Source organism: Mesoplodon mirus, assembly GCF_964341445.2.
Source record: "Mesoplodon mirus genome assembly, chromosome: 4".
Taxonomy (NCBI): domain Eukaryota; kingdom Metazoa; phylum Chordata; class Mammalia; order Artiodactyla; family Ziphiidae; genus Mesoplodon; species Mesoplodon mirus.
The window spans coordinates 111,768,186-111,790,340 of record NC_138979.1 but is presented as its reverse complement, the minus strand read 5'-3'; the positions used below and the strand labels follow the sequence as shown (position 1 = coordinate 111,790,340).

Genomic DNA, 22,155 nt, shown 5'->3' with positions numbered 1-22,155 from the left:
AAATATATAACCTCATCAATACTAGAGACCACTGTTTATGTCATCCCAATCTGCATTACAAGTATTTTCAGGAGACGCTCTGACATAATCCAAAGGCAGTGAGCACTGCAGAGAGAGGCAGGCGCCTGAGCCCTGAATGAGCAAATCAAACAGTTCTTTTAAAGAGTTAATCAAGTATTTTTTTAAATATAAAAAGCTATCTTTTCTGTTTTCCTACAAGAAGTAATTATTTCCTCTCTCACTTATGATATGAGTCTTTATGAGAAATAAGGCCAATCTCTTTCTCCACCCTCAGTAGAGATGAAAAAAGGAAGGTGAAAACGTAACGTTTTAGTTCAAAACTGGACATCTGAGAAGACATCCCATAAAAATAGAAACATTTTTTTTTAGTATGTCTGTAAAGCTTACCTCTGGGAAATAAGCAAACATGAACCATGACTACCTTCCTGATGCTTGACACCATGGTTGTCAAGAAAGTATTTTCCATGTGGAGTGTCCTGATAGACACAAGAAATCAAGTTGGTCCTATTGTGACCAAGTTGAGGCATAGGAAAACAGTTTGGGGAGGCTTTTGAAACAAAATATGTATCAGATATGCCCTATTAGTGTCACAGAGAAATCACACAACACAGAGATCTTCCCAGGAGTCATTCCTTAGAAAACTGTAGAATCAGGTACGAGAAATGGAAACTACTTTTGATATTGGCTAAAAGGAACAGAGAGGAAGGCACCTTCACAAATGTCAGAGTCGGAAGAAGAAATGACATTCATGAAATCTACAGTGTTCCTGGTTCAAGCCCCTCAAATCTGCTCTCTGGGAACTCATCACTTACGTGCATTTCAGGAGCACAGCGGCCCAGCAGATCTATAAGAGCTGAATAAAATGACATAATTGCATTGCCCATGTGCACAACCTCTTCTTCATCTTCATGGTCCTCCGTGCTGCTGAGAGAGAACCAACACAAGGAGGTGTAGGCAGCCTGGCAGGTGGGGCCATGTTTTAGACACGATATAGAAACACTTTCTCTGCTCACCCTGGGCATCACGTATCCTTTCCATTGGGCTCCTTCTCTCCCTCTAGTTGTCAATGAGATGGTTTAACTCACCAAGCTCAAAGGACCCAACTATTTGTTCATGACATTCCTAGGGTTCCATGAACTTTACTGACATGAATGGATCATGCAGACCACACATACTCATGGAGCTGCACTGTGACCCCCAAAGCTCCTACCAACCATTCCTTCCCTTTTCCTTCCTTAATAGACATGGAAAGCACATTGGACAAGAAGTCAGAAGGGTCAAGTCCAGGTCCTGGCCCTGTTGCTAACAAGCTATTTGACTCTGGGCCTCAGTTTTTCTCATTTTACATGAGAAATTTAGGACAGGTTATGTTCGGGATTCTATCTAACTCTACCAGATCACCTATCAGAACTAATAACCACCCCCCCCACCACCAAAAAAAGGAGCCACTGGCTGCAAAGTTACCTCTGCTGAGTTATATCCCATCTCTAGATTCTGGGATCTAATCTAGAGGCTGCAATAAAAGGGAAATGTTCACAAGATATAATGAAAGTTAGAGGTCACAAGGCAATCTGATAACGTACTATGTCTTTAACCATTAAATACCAAGATTTTTTTTTTTTTTTTTTTTGTGGTACGTGGGCCTCTCACTGTTGTGGCCTCTCCCGTTGCGGAGCACAGGCTCTGGACGCGCAGGCTCAGCGGCCATGGCTCACGGGCCCAGCCGCTCCGCGGCATGTGGGATCTTCCCGGACCGGGGCACGAACCCACGTCCCCTGCATTGGCAGGCGGACCCTCAACCACTGTGCCACCAGGGAAGCCCTAAATACCAAGATTTTTAGTGCTGTGATTTTTCACATTCTGCAGGTTTCTTTTTACCTAAGGAATCAAATCGAACACTTTCAGAAGAGGGAGTGGAGGGTACTCCCTCTTAAAAGTGAGGTATGAGATGGGACACCAAGGTTCAAAATACTGAAGGGAACGGGCTGGGGTTAGACAGTGACTGGAACCCTGTTGGTCCAGGCCTCTTAGCCTGGATACAGCTTCCTCCCATGGGGATGCCACAGGGAGGTGTAGTGAGGGCTGAAAGAGCTTGCTGACTCCTCCATTTGCCAATTGGCCTGAGTGGAGTAGGAGAAATGGAAAGGGATGAAGATGATACTGACCACTAGGCTTCCTGGGAGTCAAGATAACAACAAGCTTGACAAAGTGATCTAAACTGTTTGAGCCACAGCTGCAAAGAGCCTGTGCTTTCTCTACCAGGGGGAGGTTATGGACGTTTGCTTTATCACGCGTGTACTGAGAATATTTCAGAGCTCACCAACCATACTGGGGTGAGAAGGCAATTCATTCACTTACACTTCTCTCTTGTACCCCTGCGAGGGGAGGTCGAGGGCTGGGTTCTCAGAGATCTTAATGGCGCCTTGCATGGCCGCCAATAGACCATTTCCTCCTTCACCCCGCAGGGCCGGGCCGAAGCACTCGGGGCGTCTGATGAGCAGCTTGACCACGACGCTAGCGTTTTCTTCCACACTTTCACCTAAGGGAAAGAAGCATTATCACCATCTCATTGGAGAGAACAACCCCGGAATTGATTTCTTTTTGGCCACGCCAGGTGGCTTGTGGGATCTTCGTTCCCAGACCAGGGATTGAACCCATGTCCTCAGCAGTGACAGTGCAGAGTCCTAACCACTGGACCGCAAGGGAATTCCCCCAGATTTGATTTCTAATTGACGAGGCTGGGAGAACAGTATTTGATTGATCTTGTCACATACTCTTAAGATTAGGAAGTAATACTGATGCAGAGAAAGGGGAGCTTTGATAAATTACATCAGACTCTATTTATTTGAAGTATTACGATTAATTGATATAGAACAGTCTTACTTCTCAGTTCAGGATTTTGTGCTATTCACATTATTTCACTATATTTAGGTCCTCAGAGGGCAAGAAATACACTACTGAGTCTGCCATGGATTACTGATTAATTCACAAGTGAACTTACCTCTTTATTAACTCCCTGAGGGGTGCTTAATAGGTATTTCCTTCCTTCCTTGAGAGGAGGTAAGATGGTAACTCAAGCGGGTGTGCCTCAATTAACATCTGGAGAAGTGACATGCTAGCTCCTGAGCTGTCTTCTGTCAGAGTCTAACACATACCCTAGAACAACCAGGTCTGTGGGGATGAACCTCAGGCCATTTCTGAAATCATTTATCCAGGTGAGAATCTACTTGGTAAAGTTATCTTGGTTACTCTTAGACTAGCTCTGTGGGGAGCTAAAGGTTGGACAATTGTATTTTGCTGGTATTTTTCTTTGGAAGAACTGTAGACAACTAAGACAGGGTATCATTTCCCAAAGAAGTAATTAAGCAGTGAACTATCACATGTAGAGAGGGATAGCCAATGCTTCTCAGAGCCAAAATTTATAATCAAAAGTAGTTTTACAGCTTGTTCAGACAATTTCATGAAACACACTTTCTGTCTCAGTGTCTCAGACGACAACTTAATTTGTGTCTAAGAACTTATCCCTGGGCTAATAAGAAGCCTCAAAGACAAGACTTTTTGATGTTGTATATTGGATGAAGCCTAAAGAAAAACTTTTAAATAAAATCATTAGATATTATTAGAGGATTGAGCTCTATAATAGATAGCATCTTGATATGCTGTTGTAATATTAATTATTTATTCTTGCATTAAAAATTTCCTCCAATCTTAGCAGGTTAAGGCAGTAACTATTATTTCACAGTTTCTGCAGTCAGCAATTCGGGAGCGACTAAGTGAGGTGGTCCTGGCTTGGGATCTCCCAAGAGGTTGCAGTACAAATGTCAGCCAGTGCTGCAGTCTTCTGAAGGCTTGACTGGACGTGGAGTATCAGCTTCCACGCTCACTCACATGGCTGTTGGCAGGAGGCCTCAGTTCCTCACCATGTGACCTCTCCATAGGGCTCCTTGAGTGTTCTCATGACATGCCAGCTGGCTTCCCACAGAGCAAAGGATCCAAGAGAAAGGGTAAGGCAGAAGCTGCAATACCTTTTACAAGTTTGTCACATACTGTCACTTCTGCCATATCCTATTCATGAGAAGTGATTCACTGAGTCCAGCTCACGCTCAAAGGGAGAAGAAGCAGCCTCCATCTTTTGGAAGAAGGAGCATGGAAGAATTTATAGATATATTTTAAAACTATCACAGGAGTTTAAGGTCCGTTTGATGAAAAATTTTATGAATCAACTTAGAGTAGAGCATTCGAATGGGAACCCATAAAATCTGGCTTCTCTTCCAGATTTTTAGCAAATCCCTGTGTGAGTAGGTACACTGCACAGTCTCACTGGGTCTCATTTGCCCTGTTGAGATGCTTGTGCTTCTTCTAGTTTTAGAGTGAGTCTATTAGTTTAACCTATATGCAGAGATTTCTTCCACCATGTCCACAGCATCAGAAGGGCTGAGCTTGCTGTTCAAATATTTGAAACTAACGTGTGCCCACACAAACTCACAAGTGAACACACTGCTGTGTCTCACAGACCTGGAGAGTCTACCTGTAGTCCTGGTCAAGAGCTTGGCCTGCTGACATCCTCTTTTATCACTTGACCTTCTACACCACAGGTAAAATTCAGGATTGTAAGTATATACCTCTGTAAGTTTTAGAACTGTGTAACTAGATTCAGAATATTTCATTAAACTGAATTTATACAGCCCGTCAGCATGCATTCACTATTTTATAGCTCAATCCTTCAAGAAGAGACTGAAATTTTTATAAAGAAGCTTTTCTTCGGGTTTCATCTAATATAACATCAAAAAAGAACTTGTTTTTAATTAAACCGGAATCCATGTGAAGAAAATTCTCAGGAGATGCTAAAAAGGTAAAATAATCACAGTAATGGTATGGTGGAATGAATCAGGGAAGGAAAGGAACCCAAGGACAATGTTGAGTGATATTGTACAGTTTATAGAAGAGCTCAGATAAAGAGGTGATGCTAAGTCTTAAGGACATATTTTCCTATGAGGTGAACCTAGCATTTATACATGATACAGTTTAATCACAGAGGGATACTTAAAGAAAAGCACCATGATAATCAGCATATTTGAAAGCAAATATTCTTAGTTACAGACATAACTCACAGTTGGCTACTTTCAAATGTTGTTCGCCCCCAAAACTTATCAGGTAGCACACCCTTAGTTGTCATTTTCTTTTTTTTTTTCCTCCGTTTCTTTTTCAGTCATTTTCTATTACAAGAATAATGAAGCTAAAACTTTGAAATTGTAAGTGTCAAAAAATGGAGAAAAAACCCAACCCTGTTAGTCAAGCTTATTTAAACACTGTGCTCTGATTCTTTCATTTCTCAGAATGGAAACACTTGTGGGTCAGCCCTTGTCTTTACCAGCACACTGAAATTAACTTAGCTCTTTCCAAAGCGATCAGCATCATGGAATTTGACGGAAGGTGGACCACAATGTCCAAAAGAATTTGAAAAATGAGGCTATGAGTTCTATATTGAGTTTGCTATTGAAATTCATTTGCCAAATTAGCCTTATTTTATCTGAATTTCAGGTCTTCAAATCTAAGCTAATTAGGTTGGAGCTACAATGGACCCAGGAAGCCGTCGCTTGATCACTGCATTGTGGTCATCCGTGGGGGATGCAGAGGGCACCCTGCAACAGGAAGGAACTGAAGTGCAACCACTGATGCTAATTGGAGAGGGGACCAAGGAAAAGAATTTCTCAAGGCTTCACAAGGTAGAGAGGATGGCCTGATTAGAAGAGAGAGAACATTCTCTTCCTAATTACCTGTAGTTCAGGAAGTTGGACTGCCAACCAAATCCACAGTGGGGAAGCTGAATACTGACCTTGAGGGCATTTTTCAAGGGAGAGAAAGATCTGAGGTAAGCTAGTTTTGCCTAGGGGCTTACAGCGATGTTTTTGCTGGAGTTCCAAATGAATAATAAGCTTAATAGCAGTGTGTATGTTCACAGAGCCTTTCTTCAAAGGCTCTCAACACTGCCTTCGCATTATGACCTTCTTTTCAATGTTCCTAAGAAGTTGGATGGAAATGGAATGATTCTCCCCATTTTAACCAGAAGCGGTCATTCTCACCACAGAGATGATTAGTAAGGATGAAATGATTTTACCTTCCGCCCATCGCTTTTCTTACTCTCTCTATTCTAAGCACAATCCCTGTTTTAAGTTTCTTTGCCTGGAACTTTGCCTTTCTCATTCCTTTGACATAAAACCTTGATTGATCTAGGTAACTCCACTTCATCCTTCAGGACCAGCTTAAGCTTGGAAGCCCCAGAGGATCTAGTCCTCTCAAATACCCTATCCTCTTCCTTAAAGCACTGCACACAAGTATAATGAATGAATTGTTTGTATCTGTTTCTACTTTTCTCACTAGACTGTATATTTAATAAGAACAGGGTTCATGTCTGAATTATCTAACCCTGTATGCTCAAGCCTCTTGTTAACAGCATGTAGAGGCTTGAAATGATCAGATGGAACGCTGAGGGTGACTCTCCATCACTGCATTATCAGACCAATTATCAGCCTTTGTTTGCAGGAACCAAGGCTGTCCATTTCCTAGGATTATAAATTTGAGAACATCTTAGACATTTTAATCCTAACCATCCCCGGTCATCAGTGCCAATCACACTGAAGAATTGTTGTTACATCTTTTTCTAACTCTAAAAACATGAATATACGAACCAGCTGATTCTTTTAAGCATTCAATCCTACTATGCCCTTCAAAGGTAACATGCTACTTTGTACTCTTGATCCTAAAAGACTTTTCTTCCATTGTTATTGAGACATAAATGACACTTCCTAAAAGTTTTATGGCTCCCAGCTCAACGCTCCCCAGTATGCTCTCCCCCAACTACTCTGTTAAACTATGTCCATTTCTTTCTTCAAGATGTTATTCAACATTTGCCTTCTTCCCCAGGCATTCCTATATTCACTTCACCAGATTCCAAAAGGAACCATCATTTTTGGCCTGCCAACCGTCACGTCTCACTATGTAGGTAGGTGTAGTTGAGTTTTTAGTATGTATGTACGTTGCTGATAATTTTACTTGGGTTTGCTCTGTTTGCTGCTTTGATTTGTAAGTGACTTCAGGGCAGAACTTCTAGAGCATGTCTCCTGTCACTTCTCATAACCCCTCATGTACTCTTCACATGTCATATGATGGATGCCCAGCTTATGACCACTGATGATCAAGCTGCCTAGGGAAACAGATTCAGCAAAGCTAGGACATACTGTGTTCCTCACAGATAAGCCTGTAGCCTGAGGAAGATATCACTAAAATACTCCAAGGACTCTAACGAGGCACAGAATTACTTTTTCTTTCTTTTTGCGGATTTGTAAGGAATCTTTTCCTACTAGGTACTACATTAGGAAGGGATTAATCAGACACCCAGACACATCTGTGTGTACACTGGCTATAAAGTTTGCAACTCCTGGGTTAATAGAAACTTGTCAGCTTCAGTACTCCTAGCGTTAAACACAACCCAAGGCTTCCCAGCAAGCTAATAAAAATAAAGTGGAGAAAATGATATGCTTTAAGAAGTGCTTTTGAAGACAAATCTTCTTTAAGAAGATTTAACACCAACTTTAATAGAAACTAGTAAAATAATGTTAGAAATAATTTTCTAATTCTATTATTTTGATATAGCAAGAGCTTTTTTTATTTTTTACTTTTTTTAAACATCTTTATTGGAGTAAAATTGCTTTACAATGTTGTGTTAGTTTCTGCTGTATAACAAAGTGAATCAACTATATGTATACATATATTACCATATCCCCTTCCTCTTAGCAAGAGCTTTTGATTTGTCTTCAAAAAAAATTTTTTTTAAACATTAGCACCAAACAGAAATTAAATAATTCCACAATTATTGATCAGCTCAAAGGAGGAAATGCTATTTCTCCTTGTTCATTAGGGAGAAAGTGTTATCAAGGCAATACTACATAATGGTTTGAGTACAGTTTGGCTTCTGGAGCCAAACTGCTCTGGTTCAAATCTTAGGAAAAGTCTTACTAGCTGTGTGATTCTGGGAAAGGTACTTAATCTCTCTCAGCATAGGGGTGTTTATCCATAAAATGATAAAGATAACTGTATCTAACTCATTGGATTGTTGCATCAAATGAATAAGTTAATACATATAAAAGTGCTTTGAACCATGCCTGGCACATGAAAATGCTAACTGCTAGCTGTTATTACCACTGCCACCATCCTCACCACGCACTACCACCTACCACAGTCACCCCCACAACCCACTATGACCATCTGCCACCCAGCCATCATATACCACCACGACTACCATCACCCACTATGACCACCCCTACCATCACTCACCACTACCACAAACATTATCACCACACTTACCATCACTAACCACTGCTCACCTTGATCACCTCGCAAAACCCAAGATGGCTACCACTCAACCATCATATCCCATCATCATTGTCATCACCAATCACTACCCACTACCCTCACTATGACTCATCCACCATCACCACCTACCACCAACCCACCCCCACCATCACCATCACCCACTATAACCACCCCCGTTATCTATCATGATCACCCATAACACCTTCATCTTTCGCTGCTGAGCAGAGGCCACAAAAGTGGCCGGGAAGTCCTTTGTAATCACCTCTTAGATATAAAGACTTTGAAATAAAGATGTAAAGACAAAGAGCTTTGAGATCCCAAGGAATCTGTTTATGAGAGTCTTCCCATTTCAAATGCCCTAATACTCTTGTAAGGATCACAATAACAATGCCAACTAACACAACTGCAGGCTTACTACATTTCTGGCAGTGTGCTAATCTGAGTTTTCCATGGATTACTTCATTTAAGCCTCACAACAACTCTGTGAGATATATGCAATTATTATCTCTGTTTTATATACAAAAAACTCCCGAGGCTAGGAAAGTTTTAGTAACTTGCCTAAATTCACAGAGCTAGTGATGGAGCCATATCTGAAACCAAGATACTCCATCCTCCAGCCCAAACTCTTCCATGTCATTCTGCTGTGACTGAGCCACTCTATCTCCTCTAGGTGCTCAACAAGATTCTAATTTTTTCTTTTTCCATACTTGCCATCCCTCTCTCTTTCGTGCTCTCCCTTGTGACAGTCCACTCCTACCATTTCAACTGCAGATGACCTGCAAGTCTACTCGGTCCCAATCTGTTGCCTGATTGATCTCTATCCTATTACCCCAATTAGGGGCATCTCCATTTGGGGTTCGCAAATCATCACCTGAATCACACAAGCTCATTACCCTCCATCTCAAACCATTTTCTCCTTTTGACCATCCTTATTTCTTTTCTCCCTACCCTTAAATCTCTAAGCTTCAGGACTTCCCTGGGGGCACAGTGGTTAAGAATCCACCTGCCAATGCAGGGGACAAGGGACACGGGTTCAATCCCTGGTCCGGGAAGATCCCACATGCCATGGAGCAACTAAGCCCGTGTGCCACGACTGAGCCTGTGCTCTAGAGCCCGTGAGCCACAACTACTGAGCCCGCGTGCCACAACTACTGAAGCCCGTGCACTCCAGAGCCCATGCTCCGCAGCAAGAGAATCCACCGCAATGAGAAGCCCATGTACCGCAAAGAGGAGTAGCCCCCACTCGCCGCAACTAGAGAAAGCCTGCATGCAGCAATGAAGACCCAACACACACACACACTCACACACACACACACACACACACACACAAAATCTCTAAGCTTCAAAGTGACTTCTGTTCCTTTTCTCCCAAAATACCCAGGGCCCAGCCACCAGAGTCATTGCCAACAGCGAGTCCTATACATTCTGTCTCTGTAATTTCTTTCCAGCTGATCTCCTCCATCCCATTCCCATCACCAACATTATAATTCATAAACTCATTATCCTAACCTGGGCACAGAAGTTCCCAGTGGTTGCCACCAATCTCTCTTCTTTCCCAGTTCTCTGCACACTGAATCAAGACAAAACTCTTCAGCTTGGCATTTAGATTCTCCCTAGTATAGCTGCCTACCTACCTTTTAAACCTCATCTCTTACCACTGTCAACCATGTATCTATCCTCTAGATCAGCCAATCACTGTGTTTCCTGAGCATGTGTGCTTTAGCTCTCAGGCCACTGTTCAAGCTTCTCCCTACCTGGATCACCTCTTCTGCATCTCTGCATCTGGAAATCTGACCCTTCAAAGCTCATCTCTAATATCACCTCCCCCAGGAAGCTTTTTCTGATCTCAACAGGATGTGAGCTTCCCCTCATGAAATCCTCTTATCAGTCTGTCCCTACCTTACTCCACTTCTTATTATAGTGACCTCTCTCCATGCCTGTTCCACTTACTAGACTGTTAATTCTTTCAATGCAAAAGCCAACATCCTTTGCCAGGACCAAATGTGGCCTTTATATAACAGAGACACAATAAACATTAAAGTGCACATATCTTCCTACTGATGGTCTAATAGATTTGCTAGAATGTATTGCATTATGAAATCGTACTGTAGAGAATATATTAAAAAGACATAAAACAATCTGAAAGCAAAGAGGGTGGACCAAATGCATTTGGTTTAGAGTTTCGTTGAACATGGTAGTACCTAATAAGCATAAGGAAGTTTTGGAATTTGGCCATCCTGGTAAGACCATAGCCAGTGGACTCCTCTACCTTCATAACCCATGTGGATAGTCCCACTAATTGACTCATAAAGCACTTGATCTTGACTGTGAAGGTGGCCAACATGAATAAATGGATCCCGCCTGTATCTGGTTTGTGTCATACAGTCTATTTACATAATTTGGTGACATTTATGAATCCTTAAAATCTATTTAACAAAAAATTTCCCTTTATTACCACAGTAACTCTGCATTAATTCTGGACATGCAATCATTTGGATTAGAAGTAAGACAGACTATTAGAGGATGCTCTGAAACTGGCCTCAGAGGAAGAAAATGGAGTTTAGCAATGCTGATGATGAACAGTTAGGAGTGACAGTGAAGAACACGCAGAGAGAAGCAGAAGGCCCAAGTTCCTAAAAACTTGGCTGGGTGAGTCCCAGGGGAACAAAAGGTAGACATCTCAAGGTCTGTCACCAAGTCAGGAAAGGGGAAAAACCAGGACAATGGAAACCATTCAAATATTAAGAATAGAGTGCATTATGGGGTAGGAAAATAAGCAGGGGGGTGGGGAGGGGAAGGAAGACAAGAAGAGCACATGGGAATATAATGATCACGTCACGCCAATGTATTTTTAGGTGAATTCTCCTAGTTAGAAAAATCGGCATGATTGTTTATTAGGTGCAATCCCTCTTTGTGATCACTTAACCAGCCCAGCTGGATTTGTTGGCCTGAAACTCCAAACTGGGAAAATGGAGAACTATTATAACTATAATGTAAATATAAGTGAATTAGTATTTTAGCAGAATCTAGGGAGACAAGGTACAGTTTTAAGAAAGTAGTTTACTTATTTTACACAATATTCAGCACATTAAACTAGTGAAAATACAGAATTTGTGTCAACTTGGAATTCACTATAAATGAGAAGTGACTTGTATCAATATTAAGAAGAATAACATTTAGGGTTTCTATAGCAATTTTTTTCTCCTGGGAGTTTAGTTACCTTTAACAGCGATCAGTTATTCCTGATTTTTATTCATCCATCCATCCATCCTTCCTTCCTTCCTTCCTTCCTTCTTTCCTTCCATCCATCCATCCACCCATCCACCCATCCAACCATCCATCCAACCATCCATCCAAGCATCCATCCATCCATCCATCCATCCATCCATCCATCCATCCATCCTTCCTCCCATCCATCTATCCATCCATCCATCAATCCATCCATCCATCCAACCAACTAATAGTCTAAGGATCTGGAGGCACACTTGCATTTAATTCTGTGAAACAGGTGAGGTCATCTCTCTGTACCTCTTTTAGGAGAAGAGGTACAGAGAGATGACAAGCCCAAGCCCATGCAGTGAGCTCCTTGCAGGCTCTGGCACTAGAGCTCAGGACTGTCCATTGGATTCTACTCTCGATTCTTGTCTAGCCTGATTCTCCCTGAGATTGTTCTTCCAGTTGCCACCTACCTATAGAATCTATCATATTTATGGAGAGGAAGCAGTGCAAAGGATTTCCTTTTCCTAGATTCCGCCACAATTATGCCATCCTAGCTCTGAAAAACTGAGACTCACTGTTCACGAAGACGGCAAACCTCAGGAAGGACAGGTAGCGCTCCCCTTCAATGGGGTTCCAGCCGACATCAGGGTAGCCTTTGGCCAGAAGCATGGGGCAGCTCTGTAGGCCACAGCCTGCCAAGTAGGTCACCACCTGCCAAGAACAATACAAAAGTAAGTGCCCAGGTTTTTTTTGTTTTTTTTTAATGTAAGTTTTTTACATAGCTATAAGGCAGGCAAAATTCTGGGAACTGAAGGGCTTTCATTTCCCTAGAAGCTAGAGAGAGCCCAGGACTTTCCAGGTAAATAATTCAGTAGATTTGAAATTGGAACCTTTTATTCTTTTTTTTTTTTTTGCGGTACGCGGGCCTCTCACTGCTGTGGCCTCTTCCATTGCGGAGCACAGGCTCTGGACGCACAGGCTCAGCGGCCATGGCTCACGGGCCCAGCCACTCCGCGGCATGTGGGATCTTCCCGGACCAGGGCACAAACCCGTGTCCCCTGCATTGGCAGGCGGACTCTCAACCACTGCACCACCAGGGAAGTCCCCTTTTATTCATTTTTGTTTCCAAGCAGTTGACGAGACTGATGATCACTGCTATGTAGGAACACTCCATGTGCTATCCAGTTCCATGGATTTTCCAGTTCTGGCAAGAGGGATCTGCCATTTAAAAGTAGGCCTAAGTAGGGTGTCTCTGGGGAGGCAACAGTGGATGCAGGCTGGACATATTCATTTGGCCATGCTATTTCAAGACCAAAATGTTCAGTCACTGGTTGACTGGGTGGGCCTTCAACTAATCAGGGGTCTCTAGGTAAGTTCTGGCTCAACAACAGCTGTCCCAAGTCAGGAGCTGAGACGTTCAATGTGGGATGGCTAGCAAAGAGGTCATGGCCCCTTAAGGACTAGGATGGGTAGTGTGTTCTCTTCACTTCCAGGTTACCAGACACTTAGCAGAAGATCTCAGCTTTGCGATCTGGTAGAATATTTTAGAATCTCCCTACTTTTCAGAAGGTGCCGGGCTAAAAGCTTAGCAAATAGACCTCCTGTGCTTGAAATGCAGTTGTCATTCTAATTTAGCTTCTGATATTTTATGTACGTGGGGAGAAGAGGGGAATCCATCGTGCTGCTAACCCTCCAAGTCAGGAATGGTGTTTTCCTTTTTTAGTCCCCAGGGCCTAGCACAGAGTAGGGGCTCAATAAACATTCGTCAAATGACTCTTGTATTTGCTGACAGCAAATACTCTAAGTCATTTTGAAAGAATGAGGGATCTAAGTCAAAACTCAGTAAGAAACTATCATCACACTTTTTCCTACTTAAAGGAGCAAGGATATTATTATGCTTGGAGTTTAGATTTTGTTTGGTCTTAAAAATGTCTGGAAAAGGGCTTCCCTGGTGGCACAGTGGTTAAGAATCCGCCTGCCAATGCAGGGACATGGGTTCGAACCCTGGTCCAGGAAGATCCCACATGCCACGGAGCAACTAAGCCCGTGTGCCACAACTACTGAGCCTGCACTCTAGAGCCCGTGAGCTACAACTACTGAGCCTGTGCGCCACAACTACCGAGCCTGCACTCTAGAGCCTGTGAGCCACAACTACTGAGCTCACGTGCCACAACTACTGAAGCCTGTGCGCCCTAGTGCCTGTGCTCCACAACAAGAGAAGCCACCACAACGAGAGGCCCGTGCACTGCTACGAAGAGTAGCCCCCACTCGCCGCAACTAGAGAAAGCCCGTGCACAGCAACGAAGCCCCGATGCAGCCATAAATAAATAAATAAAGTCCAGAAAAGCATTAATAAAAGCAGGAATTAGGCAGAGTTTTCAGGGTTACAGGTGCAGGGCATTTCACTGGCCACAAAAATAAGTGCTCGTGTGTGTGCATGTGTGTGTGTATGTGTGGTTGCTGTTCAATCGCAGGCCTGATTCCTGTTGTGATACATAGAAGGGTGGAATGGAATGGCAGCATTTACTGGTCCTTTGCCTCTCCCCCAGGGACCACACTTGGGGCATTTCCTGACACTGGTCTGAGTAAAGTTTGCGCACTGTGCTGAGCCACAAGAACCACCTGAAAAGGAGGCAGCGATCCCATCATCCTCCTCTACAGATTTCCCTGGGTCCCCTTTCTCCCCTCTCCCCGCCTCCTGGCCTCCACTCAACATATCTTGCATCTTCTGAGGGAGGCTTGTGGTCCTTGTCGAGCAGTATCAACTGAACAGGTGAACGAGGCTGACGGTGGGATGCTGGGCACTGAGCCTTGTGGCACTGTCTTGTCAAAAGAGAACCGTTAGCTGCTTTTAAATACAGGTGTCAGTTATCATCACATCACCCAAGCAAAAACCGTGATATTTATTGCTGTCTAAATGTATGAAGAGCTGAGCTTGACTGAAGTCTGTCCCACCAGAGGCAGAGACCAGGAATACCCAGGGCGTTTATAGAACAGCTATCACATATCATGCTGCTGGGTGCACAGCTCCTGAGTCCCTGTGTGTATGGGGGCAGGGGGGTTGTCTTGTTTCTGTTCCAGTCGGTTCTTCTTATTGAAACCAGGAAGTGTTTTCTAACATATAAACGGCGTTGTGTTGCTCCTCTCCTTGAAGCCCTCCGGTGGTTTCCGTGGCTCCAGGCTCTACAGGGAGGTCCCATAATATCATAGGTAAGAGCACAGCCTCTGGAGCCCAGTGCTTTTGACCCCTGGCTCTGACACTTACAAACCCCACGACACTGAGGATGTTCCCTAATCTCTCTATGCCTCAGTTTCCTCTCCTATAACTAGGGCAACAATAAAAAGGCTTGTCCTGAGGGTCATGTGAGTTCATTCCGAGTGGGGCATGGCACACAGTGATTCCGGAGGAGCGTGGACTTCTGTTATTAGCAGCAGTGGCAGCATAACGCCCATTCCTTTCTGCTCGCCCTCCTCACGGCTCCCCCCAAGCACTCTGTGCTCTGGTCACACCCGGCTTTCCAAAGTTCAAGCACGCCACGCTCTCCTCTCTGAACTTCAGACATGCCTGGCATGCGCTTCCCCGCGATGTGACCGAGTAGCTTCTGCCCACGCTGGGGGTCATCTCTTTGCTGAGGGCCCTTTCTAATCCCCTTGTCAGGGTCAGGGGCCCACTCCTAGGTGCTCCCAAACCCACCACGCAGTGGACGATCTTCTCCTTGTCCCCCTACTAGATTGCTCCTCTCCGCACTCGGGAAGTTCACTGCCAATCTCAGCCGTCAGCTGTCTAGTCAAGGAAACAGTCCCAAGACGGGACAGGGAAATGATGGAGGAGAGGCGGCCTGACCCCCACCAGGAGTGCACTTCACAGTCCCGACGACGTGGGGTAGCTCAGTTTCGTCTCCTCTGTCCACGGAGAGGCCATGTGTGGGCCCTCTTTATCTTTATAGTAATTATACCGTTTTCTGCCATGTCACTTTCTTTAGTGCATAAACATGTAAATTCGATGACACAGAACTTTATTAGGAACCACAGGTCTCTGGTGGGCCCATGAAGACCAGTGAGGCTGGGCCTTCACACACAAAGAACACACATGCCCACATGTCCATGTCTGTGGAGTTGGTGAGCCCAGACCACAGGAGATGCTTGGTCCTAATTATCACACAGCTGCCAGTGACTCACATCCCCCCATAATTTTTTTTTTTTTTTGCGGTACGCGGGCCTCTCACGGTTGTGGCCTCTCCCGTTGCGGAGCACAGGCTCCAGACGCGCAGGCTCAGTGGCCACGGCTCACCGGCCCAGCCGCTCCACGGCATGTGGGATCTTCCCGGACCGGGGCACGAACCCATGTCCCCTGCATCGGCAGGCAGACTCTCAACCACTGCGCCACCAGGGAAGCCCCCCCATATTTTTGTCACACGCTAAAGAGGTTCTGACGGAGACCCAGACTTCCGTCTGCTTTTCCTTGGCCTGGCTGTGCTGTAGGCAGTGGGGAGCAAGCACAGTGCCTCCCCAGGGCCAGTTACCTTCTCGAGGTCTGGTTCCTCTAAGCTCAGCGCTAACTCGTTGTTGTCCATCACAGAGGAAGCAGCCACGTCCAGCGGGGTGGATCCTCTCATGGATGGGGAGGCTGAGGAAGGAGGAGAGAAGGAGAAAGAAAGGGAGAAAGAGACCATCTAGCGCTGAGCTGAGGTTGCAGTGCACAGTAATTGCCAGGAGAGGGCAGCAAACACAAAACCTGGGTCACATCGCTGTCCTCCGAGGGGGGCTGCCCACCCAATTTAAGAACAACTCTATTTGCTATCTTTCCTCCCCACACTCATTACTGATTGTGAATATAGCTTAAGTTAGAAAATCAGTTCATAGGATCAGCTGGGACCATGTATTTTCAAGTGCTTTTCTAACATGGAAGTTCTTGGGCCCCCATTTGGTGATCATTCAGAAGTCTCAGATGTCACTTGATCAACTAAGCTCACATAACTTGGCCATTTCTGGGGTCACCACCTAGAGTTTAAAAATAGCCTCAAACAGCATTAGCTCTTACAGTTAAATCAGGTCACCAACGTTGTCTTTCGTTTCCTTTGTTTGGTTCTTAGGCTAGAACTGAGAAAAAGTTCAGGTGGCATTTTATAAAAAGGTTGGTCAGTGTATGGTTGCATTTGATAAACAGGAAAACTGAGATTTCAGATTTCACGTGCACGTCGTGTGTGTATTTGAGTCTTCCACAAATTCATTTGGTTTACATACACAACAGTGAGTGAGGCATGTGCATGCGTTGGTTTTCTAGCAGTGGTGATGGATTTACACTCTTTGTCCATAGTTGCTCCTGGCCCGTCTGCCTTGCAGCTATGAAAGCACTGGCTGGTTGGCTGATGGGACAGGCATGCAGCCCAAGAGGGGATTGGATCCATGACCTTGGTCTCGTTAGCACTGCTCCCTGGTCAGTTGAATGGGCTGGGAGGTGCTGTATCTCCAGACTACATCCAGTCTCAGGCAGCATTTCCTATACCATGAGCCACTGGTCTCCAGAGAGAGGAGTCAAACTGTGACTATGCTGACACAAATCTGTCACCAACGCTCTCCAACAAGAGCAGAGACGTGGTATTATTATCATCTCACCTGTTTTTAGATCAGACAGGTTTCCTTCTTATATTTAAAACTACCATAGCATGCACGTGACTTCTTTCCCTTTATTGCCTAAGTGGTCAGCAGGGGGAGGGTAACCTCTGAGCCAACAGCAAACGTTATAATGTGACCTACCTAGGCCAACACTGCTATTCTCCAGCAGGTAACTGAGATGCTCAAACATGGCCTTCTGATTTTGTCGGCTAATTCGACAGAAATAGCACAGGAAGCGGCAACAGCTAGCAACCATCTTTGGAAAGGCAATCTGCAGGGAGAAGTAGAAAGTGTCAGGGAGAAGAATCTATCACGAGGCCTTTCTGAAAAGGTTGACTTCAAAGAGTCTTAGGGTGAAGTCTTGCAAGCTGCCAACAGTTTGGAAAATGAATTTTCTCCTTACTTCCAGATGGTTCCAAGACTGATTCATAGGAGGGACAGAGAATACACACCTAAAAGAGGCTTCTAAAAATACTGAGAGCTAATTATAATTCCTGAAGTATCTTTCTTTCAAAGAAAATAGATGTCAAACCAGAATCCCAGTCGTCCTTACATGTCATGAGAAACTGTACAACCCTACATCAGACCATTCTAACTAGGAAGGGAGTAGACAGAAAGGGAGATGGGTGGTCACAGACAAACAAGACCCAAAACTATTATCAAACCTGAGTCTTCTGGGTAAAGACGGGCTCCTACAGTTGTAGAAGTCCCAAAAGCATCACCGTCTCAGACTGTGAGCCTTCCCCAATTACTTCTGTCCTTGATAACTACTGTCCTATGGGCTCTTACAGTACTCGTAATATGATTCTTACAATTTGGCACTGTGATGCCAACTTCTATTACCATCTACAGTGCTTGGCTTCTCTGCTTAACAAAGTAATTAGCATCTCCAGGACTTGGCCACATCTTCTGTCTGATCAATCATGCTCAATAAATGGTATCAGTGTTGGCTCAGGACCCTAGAAAGCCCTTAATTTCTGCCTTTAGAATGATGGAGGTTCTGAAAGCTCCAGTCTGCCTGCCTGCTGAGGCATCCAGACATTTGCTCAGGGATCTTCTGGAGAGAGTCCACTTTCAAAAGAGACCAGAAGGAAGGAAGTGAGGAGGAAGGTAAGCTTGGCTCCTGTTCTCACCTCACAGCCCTCACCTGTCAATACCGGTGGAACTGCTTTCCTAGGATCAGGCACTTCGGAATTTCCAATATTTGAAAACGCACCCCATCTTCTGCCTTCAGAAGCTCTCTAGCTCTGAAGCGGACCCAGACAAATTGTGATACATGCCCAGGTGGGCCCTATCAGCACTCCCTGCCCCTTGGCAACAGGAGCTTCCCCCTGACAGCAGGCTCCTTATGGGGGAGCTGGCCAGGAAATCCAACATCACCAGGAACTTGGCTCAGAGAGGAAACATGCATACTCCGGTGGGAACACTGCCAGGATCGTTATTAAAATCATGTTCTCCTTTAGAACAGCCTTCTCCTGACACAGCACCAAACACACCAGGCTCCTAAGTGGAACCAGAGGCATTCCATCTCAGAAGGAGCAGGGGGCTGCAGAGGATGGGAAGGAGACTAAGCAGCCCAGTGGAATGAGCGAGAAGAACTACACTGGCTGGACCCCATCTCTTGGCTCCTTCCTGGCTGTGTGCTCATCCCCACCCCCTCCTTGGGAAGAGTCACTAGGCAGTAGGCACCAGCCATGTGGCTGTGAAGAGGTCACCTCACGTCCCTGCCCAGGGGTCAAGTTCTGGTTAAATTCTCCTCGGAGCATTACCTGAGATTTCTCTGCACCCAGCACGTTCACCATCACCTCCATGACTGTCTCGTGCATGCCGAGGACTCGCATGAGGTTGGGGTGCTGGTAAAACACCTTGTTGTTCATTATGTCTCTAGGGTAATCAGAGAGAGAGGTCAGCCCTTGCTCATTTCAATGCTACGACAATTCAGGGGCGAGAACACACAAATGCACAAACATACTCTGGTGAAGTAATGTACATGTGAAGTAATGTACATGTGACGTGCTGGAAAGGTGCTAAGAAGGCACTAGGTTGGTGAGAATATACGTGGAGGGCCTTTCTTTAGCTGAAAGGAATATTTTGTGCTCCTTTATTTCTACTAAGCGCTCTCTTTCTTTGAAATATTTCCTTCTAATAACATTAAACAGTTGTCCCTTGATTTTTTTTGCTTGTAATAGTTTTGAGACAGCTCAAATCACTGGATTTCTCTTCCTCTGTGTGCTAAGGGTCTTCTATTTTCTGTTCTCTTGTCCTTATATCTATGTCTCTATGTACTTGAGTTATACAAATGGTAGGGCTGTACCCTTTCCTTAAGGCAATTGTGTATTAGGTACCAATGACATTTTTGGACAGCAGTGCTAAAAAATCAATGAAATGATCAACACTGAAACATAAAAGGAATTATATTTTTAAGTCATTCAACATAAATTCACATAATAAAGCTGCAGGCAAATCAAAACACAGAAGCAGCCTATGACCGGGCTGTGGAATCCCTTGCAGGTGGTTACTCTCTGGCCATAGCCATTTCCCCAAGGGTTGCAGCTGTTAAGAGGAGACACAATCAGTTTTTAGCGCAGCTGTGTCTACTGCAAGGGCTGGGGGAGAGGCTAATTCTGTGGCTTTTTTCTCTTTCCATAAAAGTCTCTTCATCTCTATTATAAGATTCCTCTTTGGAAATGAGTTTAAAAAATGAATGCATCTTCCCCTGACTCCCAGCAGGTGTCCTCAGAGTCCCTGTTCTGGGCCTCAGTGATGTTCCTTTACTCTGCTGGCTCGAGGGTGGTAGGACGGAAGATCCAGCAGCAGGAAGGCTGTAGCTCTAGTGCTTGATTTTAATCAAGTAAAACTGTGGGCTGGTCAGTGAGCCTTGGGGGCTTCAGTTTTCTCATCTGCAAAAGGGAACTATGCTACCTAATTAAAGGACATCTTTTTGATGTCTAAAATGTGATCTTTCTTGTGGTATATATATACAACGGAACACTAATCAGCCATAAAAGAGAATGAAAATTTGCTATTTGCAGGAACGTGGATGGACTTGGGGGGCATTATGCTAAGCGAAATAAATCAAAGAAAGACAAATACTGTATGATATCACTTATATGTAGAATCTAAAAAATATAACAAACTAGTGAATACAACAAAAAAGAAGCAGACCCACAGATATAGAAACCACATTAGTGGTTACTAGTGGGGAGGGGGGGAGGGGAAACATAGGGGTGGGGCAGTGGGAGGTACAAACTGTTGGGTGTGAGACAGGCTCAAGGATGTATTGTACAACACGGGGAATTTAGCCAATATTTTGTAATAACTGTAAATGAAAAGTAACCTTTAAAAATAAAAAATTTAATGATGAAAATAAAAATAAACAAATAAATAAAATGCAATCTTTCTGGTGACGTGGCTTCTAAGGAAGAGCCACAAGCTCCTGCCATGGGGAAAGGTGTCTCAAAGAACTGAACAAAATGACTCCACATTAGTCCTGAAAAAAGGGAGGAATTGGGCTGTACTTTTTCACAGGGAAGTCTCAGAAGATCTCCAGTCAAAAACTCAAGTGCTCAAAACGTTTCTCTCTTGTGGGGTTGAACACACTGCCCCTTCCTCTGGATTTTTTCATTGCCTCCCTGGGGATACTTTTATCAGATTCAAACTAAATATCCGCTTTTCTCCAAGACTCCTCCCCACTTCTTCTGGCCGTGCCCCTTCATCGCAAGTAGCCCACTGTCTGGTCTCAGGTTATCGAAGGTGACTGATTTAATGAGCACATAATCCTATGAGGAGTGAAGTCAGGATGGGGGCACACGGAGGTTTTATGTGATTTGATTCCGGAACTGCCATGTAGCAAGTTGAACCAGTTTTCCCACCGGAAGCTTTTTTTGTGTGTGTGTGTGTGTGGTACGCGGGCCTCTCACCGTTGTGGCCTCTCCCGTTGCGGAGCACAGGCTCCGGACGCGCAGGCTCAGCGGCCATGGCTCACGGGCGCAGCCGCTCCGCGGCATGTGGGATCTTCCCGGACCGGGGCACGAACCCGTGTCCCCTTCATCGGCAGGCGGACTCTCAACCACTGTGCCACCAGGGAAGCCCTCCCACCGGAAGCTTCTTGGAGAACCTGCCCTTCATGGGAATGACCTACCCCAGCCCGTTGATCATGAGCAGCTCCTCCTCCTTGCCCATCCGGACACTGAGCAGGCAACGAATCTGGCCCAGGGCAGCCAGCAGGCTGATGGTGTCGCTCACGGAGACCTGGCTGATGGTGTAGGTCCTCCGCAGCGCCTGCAGCAGCTCCCCGATGCTGTCGTACTGCCTCCGCAGGAGGCTGAACATCATCCGAACCAGCTCTGCATCCTGGATCTGGTCCTCCTGGGCCCAGCAGATCATGGTCTGTGAGATGAGCTCCTTCAGCGTCGCTAGAAGGACAAGATGAAGGACCAGTACTGAGGCTGTCAAGGCTCCGGAGAGCTGCATACTTCCGCCACGTCATTCAGTGATAACACACATCATCAGCTGGGCAGGGTTAAAAAATTCTTTTTTTAAGGGTGGGGTACGGCAGGTAGAGAAGTAGAACATACTACCAAAAGGCAGGACCGTGAGCCGTACTATAAGAAAAGAGTATCTCCAGTTTGAAGTGAGAAACCTAAATATTCTATTTGGATTAAATGACGTTTGAATGATGCTGGACATAGAAGACAAAATAAGATGCCTTCTTGCCTTCAGGGTGCCACGAGCTGGTTCTTTACATTTTCATTTTGACTTAAAAGTTACATTTTATCTTTATTTTATAATATAATGTAATACACACTAACAGGGGGGTATGGATGCAAGCACCATGGGATAGAGTGGGGAGTGAGTGATTCTGGATGGATGAAAACATTAAGAAGACATTGGTCACTGCCTCTTTAGAGTAAAGCACTATTAAGC

General features: G+C 44.8%; 1 protein-coding gene across 3 annotated transcripts in view; it reads right to left on the bottom strand.

The window, feature by feature from the left end:
- Positions 1 to 22,155, bottom strand: part of RYR3 (ryanodine receptor 3) — a gene marked incomplete at its 5' end in the record, with an annotated part of 560,922 nt that overhangs the window by 120,810 nt on the left and 417,957 nt on the right. For 2 of the 3 annotated variants that reach the window (XM_082617154.1, XM_082617153.1), the window contains 7 exons: positions 834 to 945; positions 2,380 to 2,560; positions 12,189 to 12,324; positions 16,137 to 16,240; positions 17,371 to 17,500; positions 18,999 to 19,113; positions 21,371 to 21,644. In XM_082617154.1, coding sequence (XP_082473280.1) covers positions 834 to 945; positions 2,380 to 2,560; positions 12,189 to 12,324; positions 16,137 to 16,240; positions 17,371 to 17,500; positions 18,999 to 19,113; positions 21,371 to 21,644 — 1,052 coding nt within the window. The remainder of the gene's footprint in view (positions 1 to 833; positions 946 to 2,379; positions 2,561 to 12,188; positions 12,325 to 16,136; positions 16,241 to 17,370; positions 17,501 to 18,998; positions 19,114 to 21,370; positions 21,645 to 22,155) is intronic. The other variant, XM_082617155.1, reaches the window with a different exon arrangement.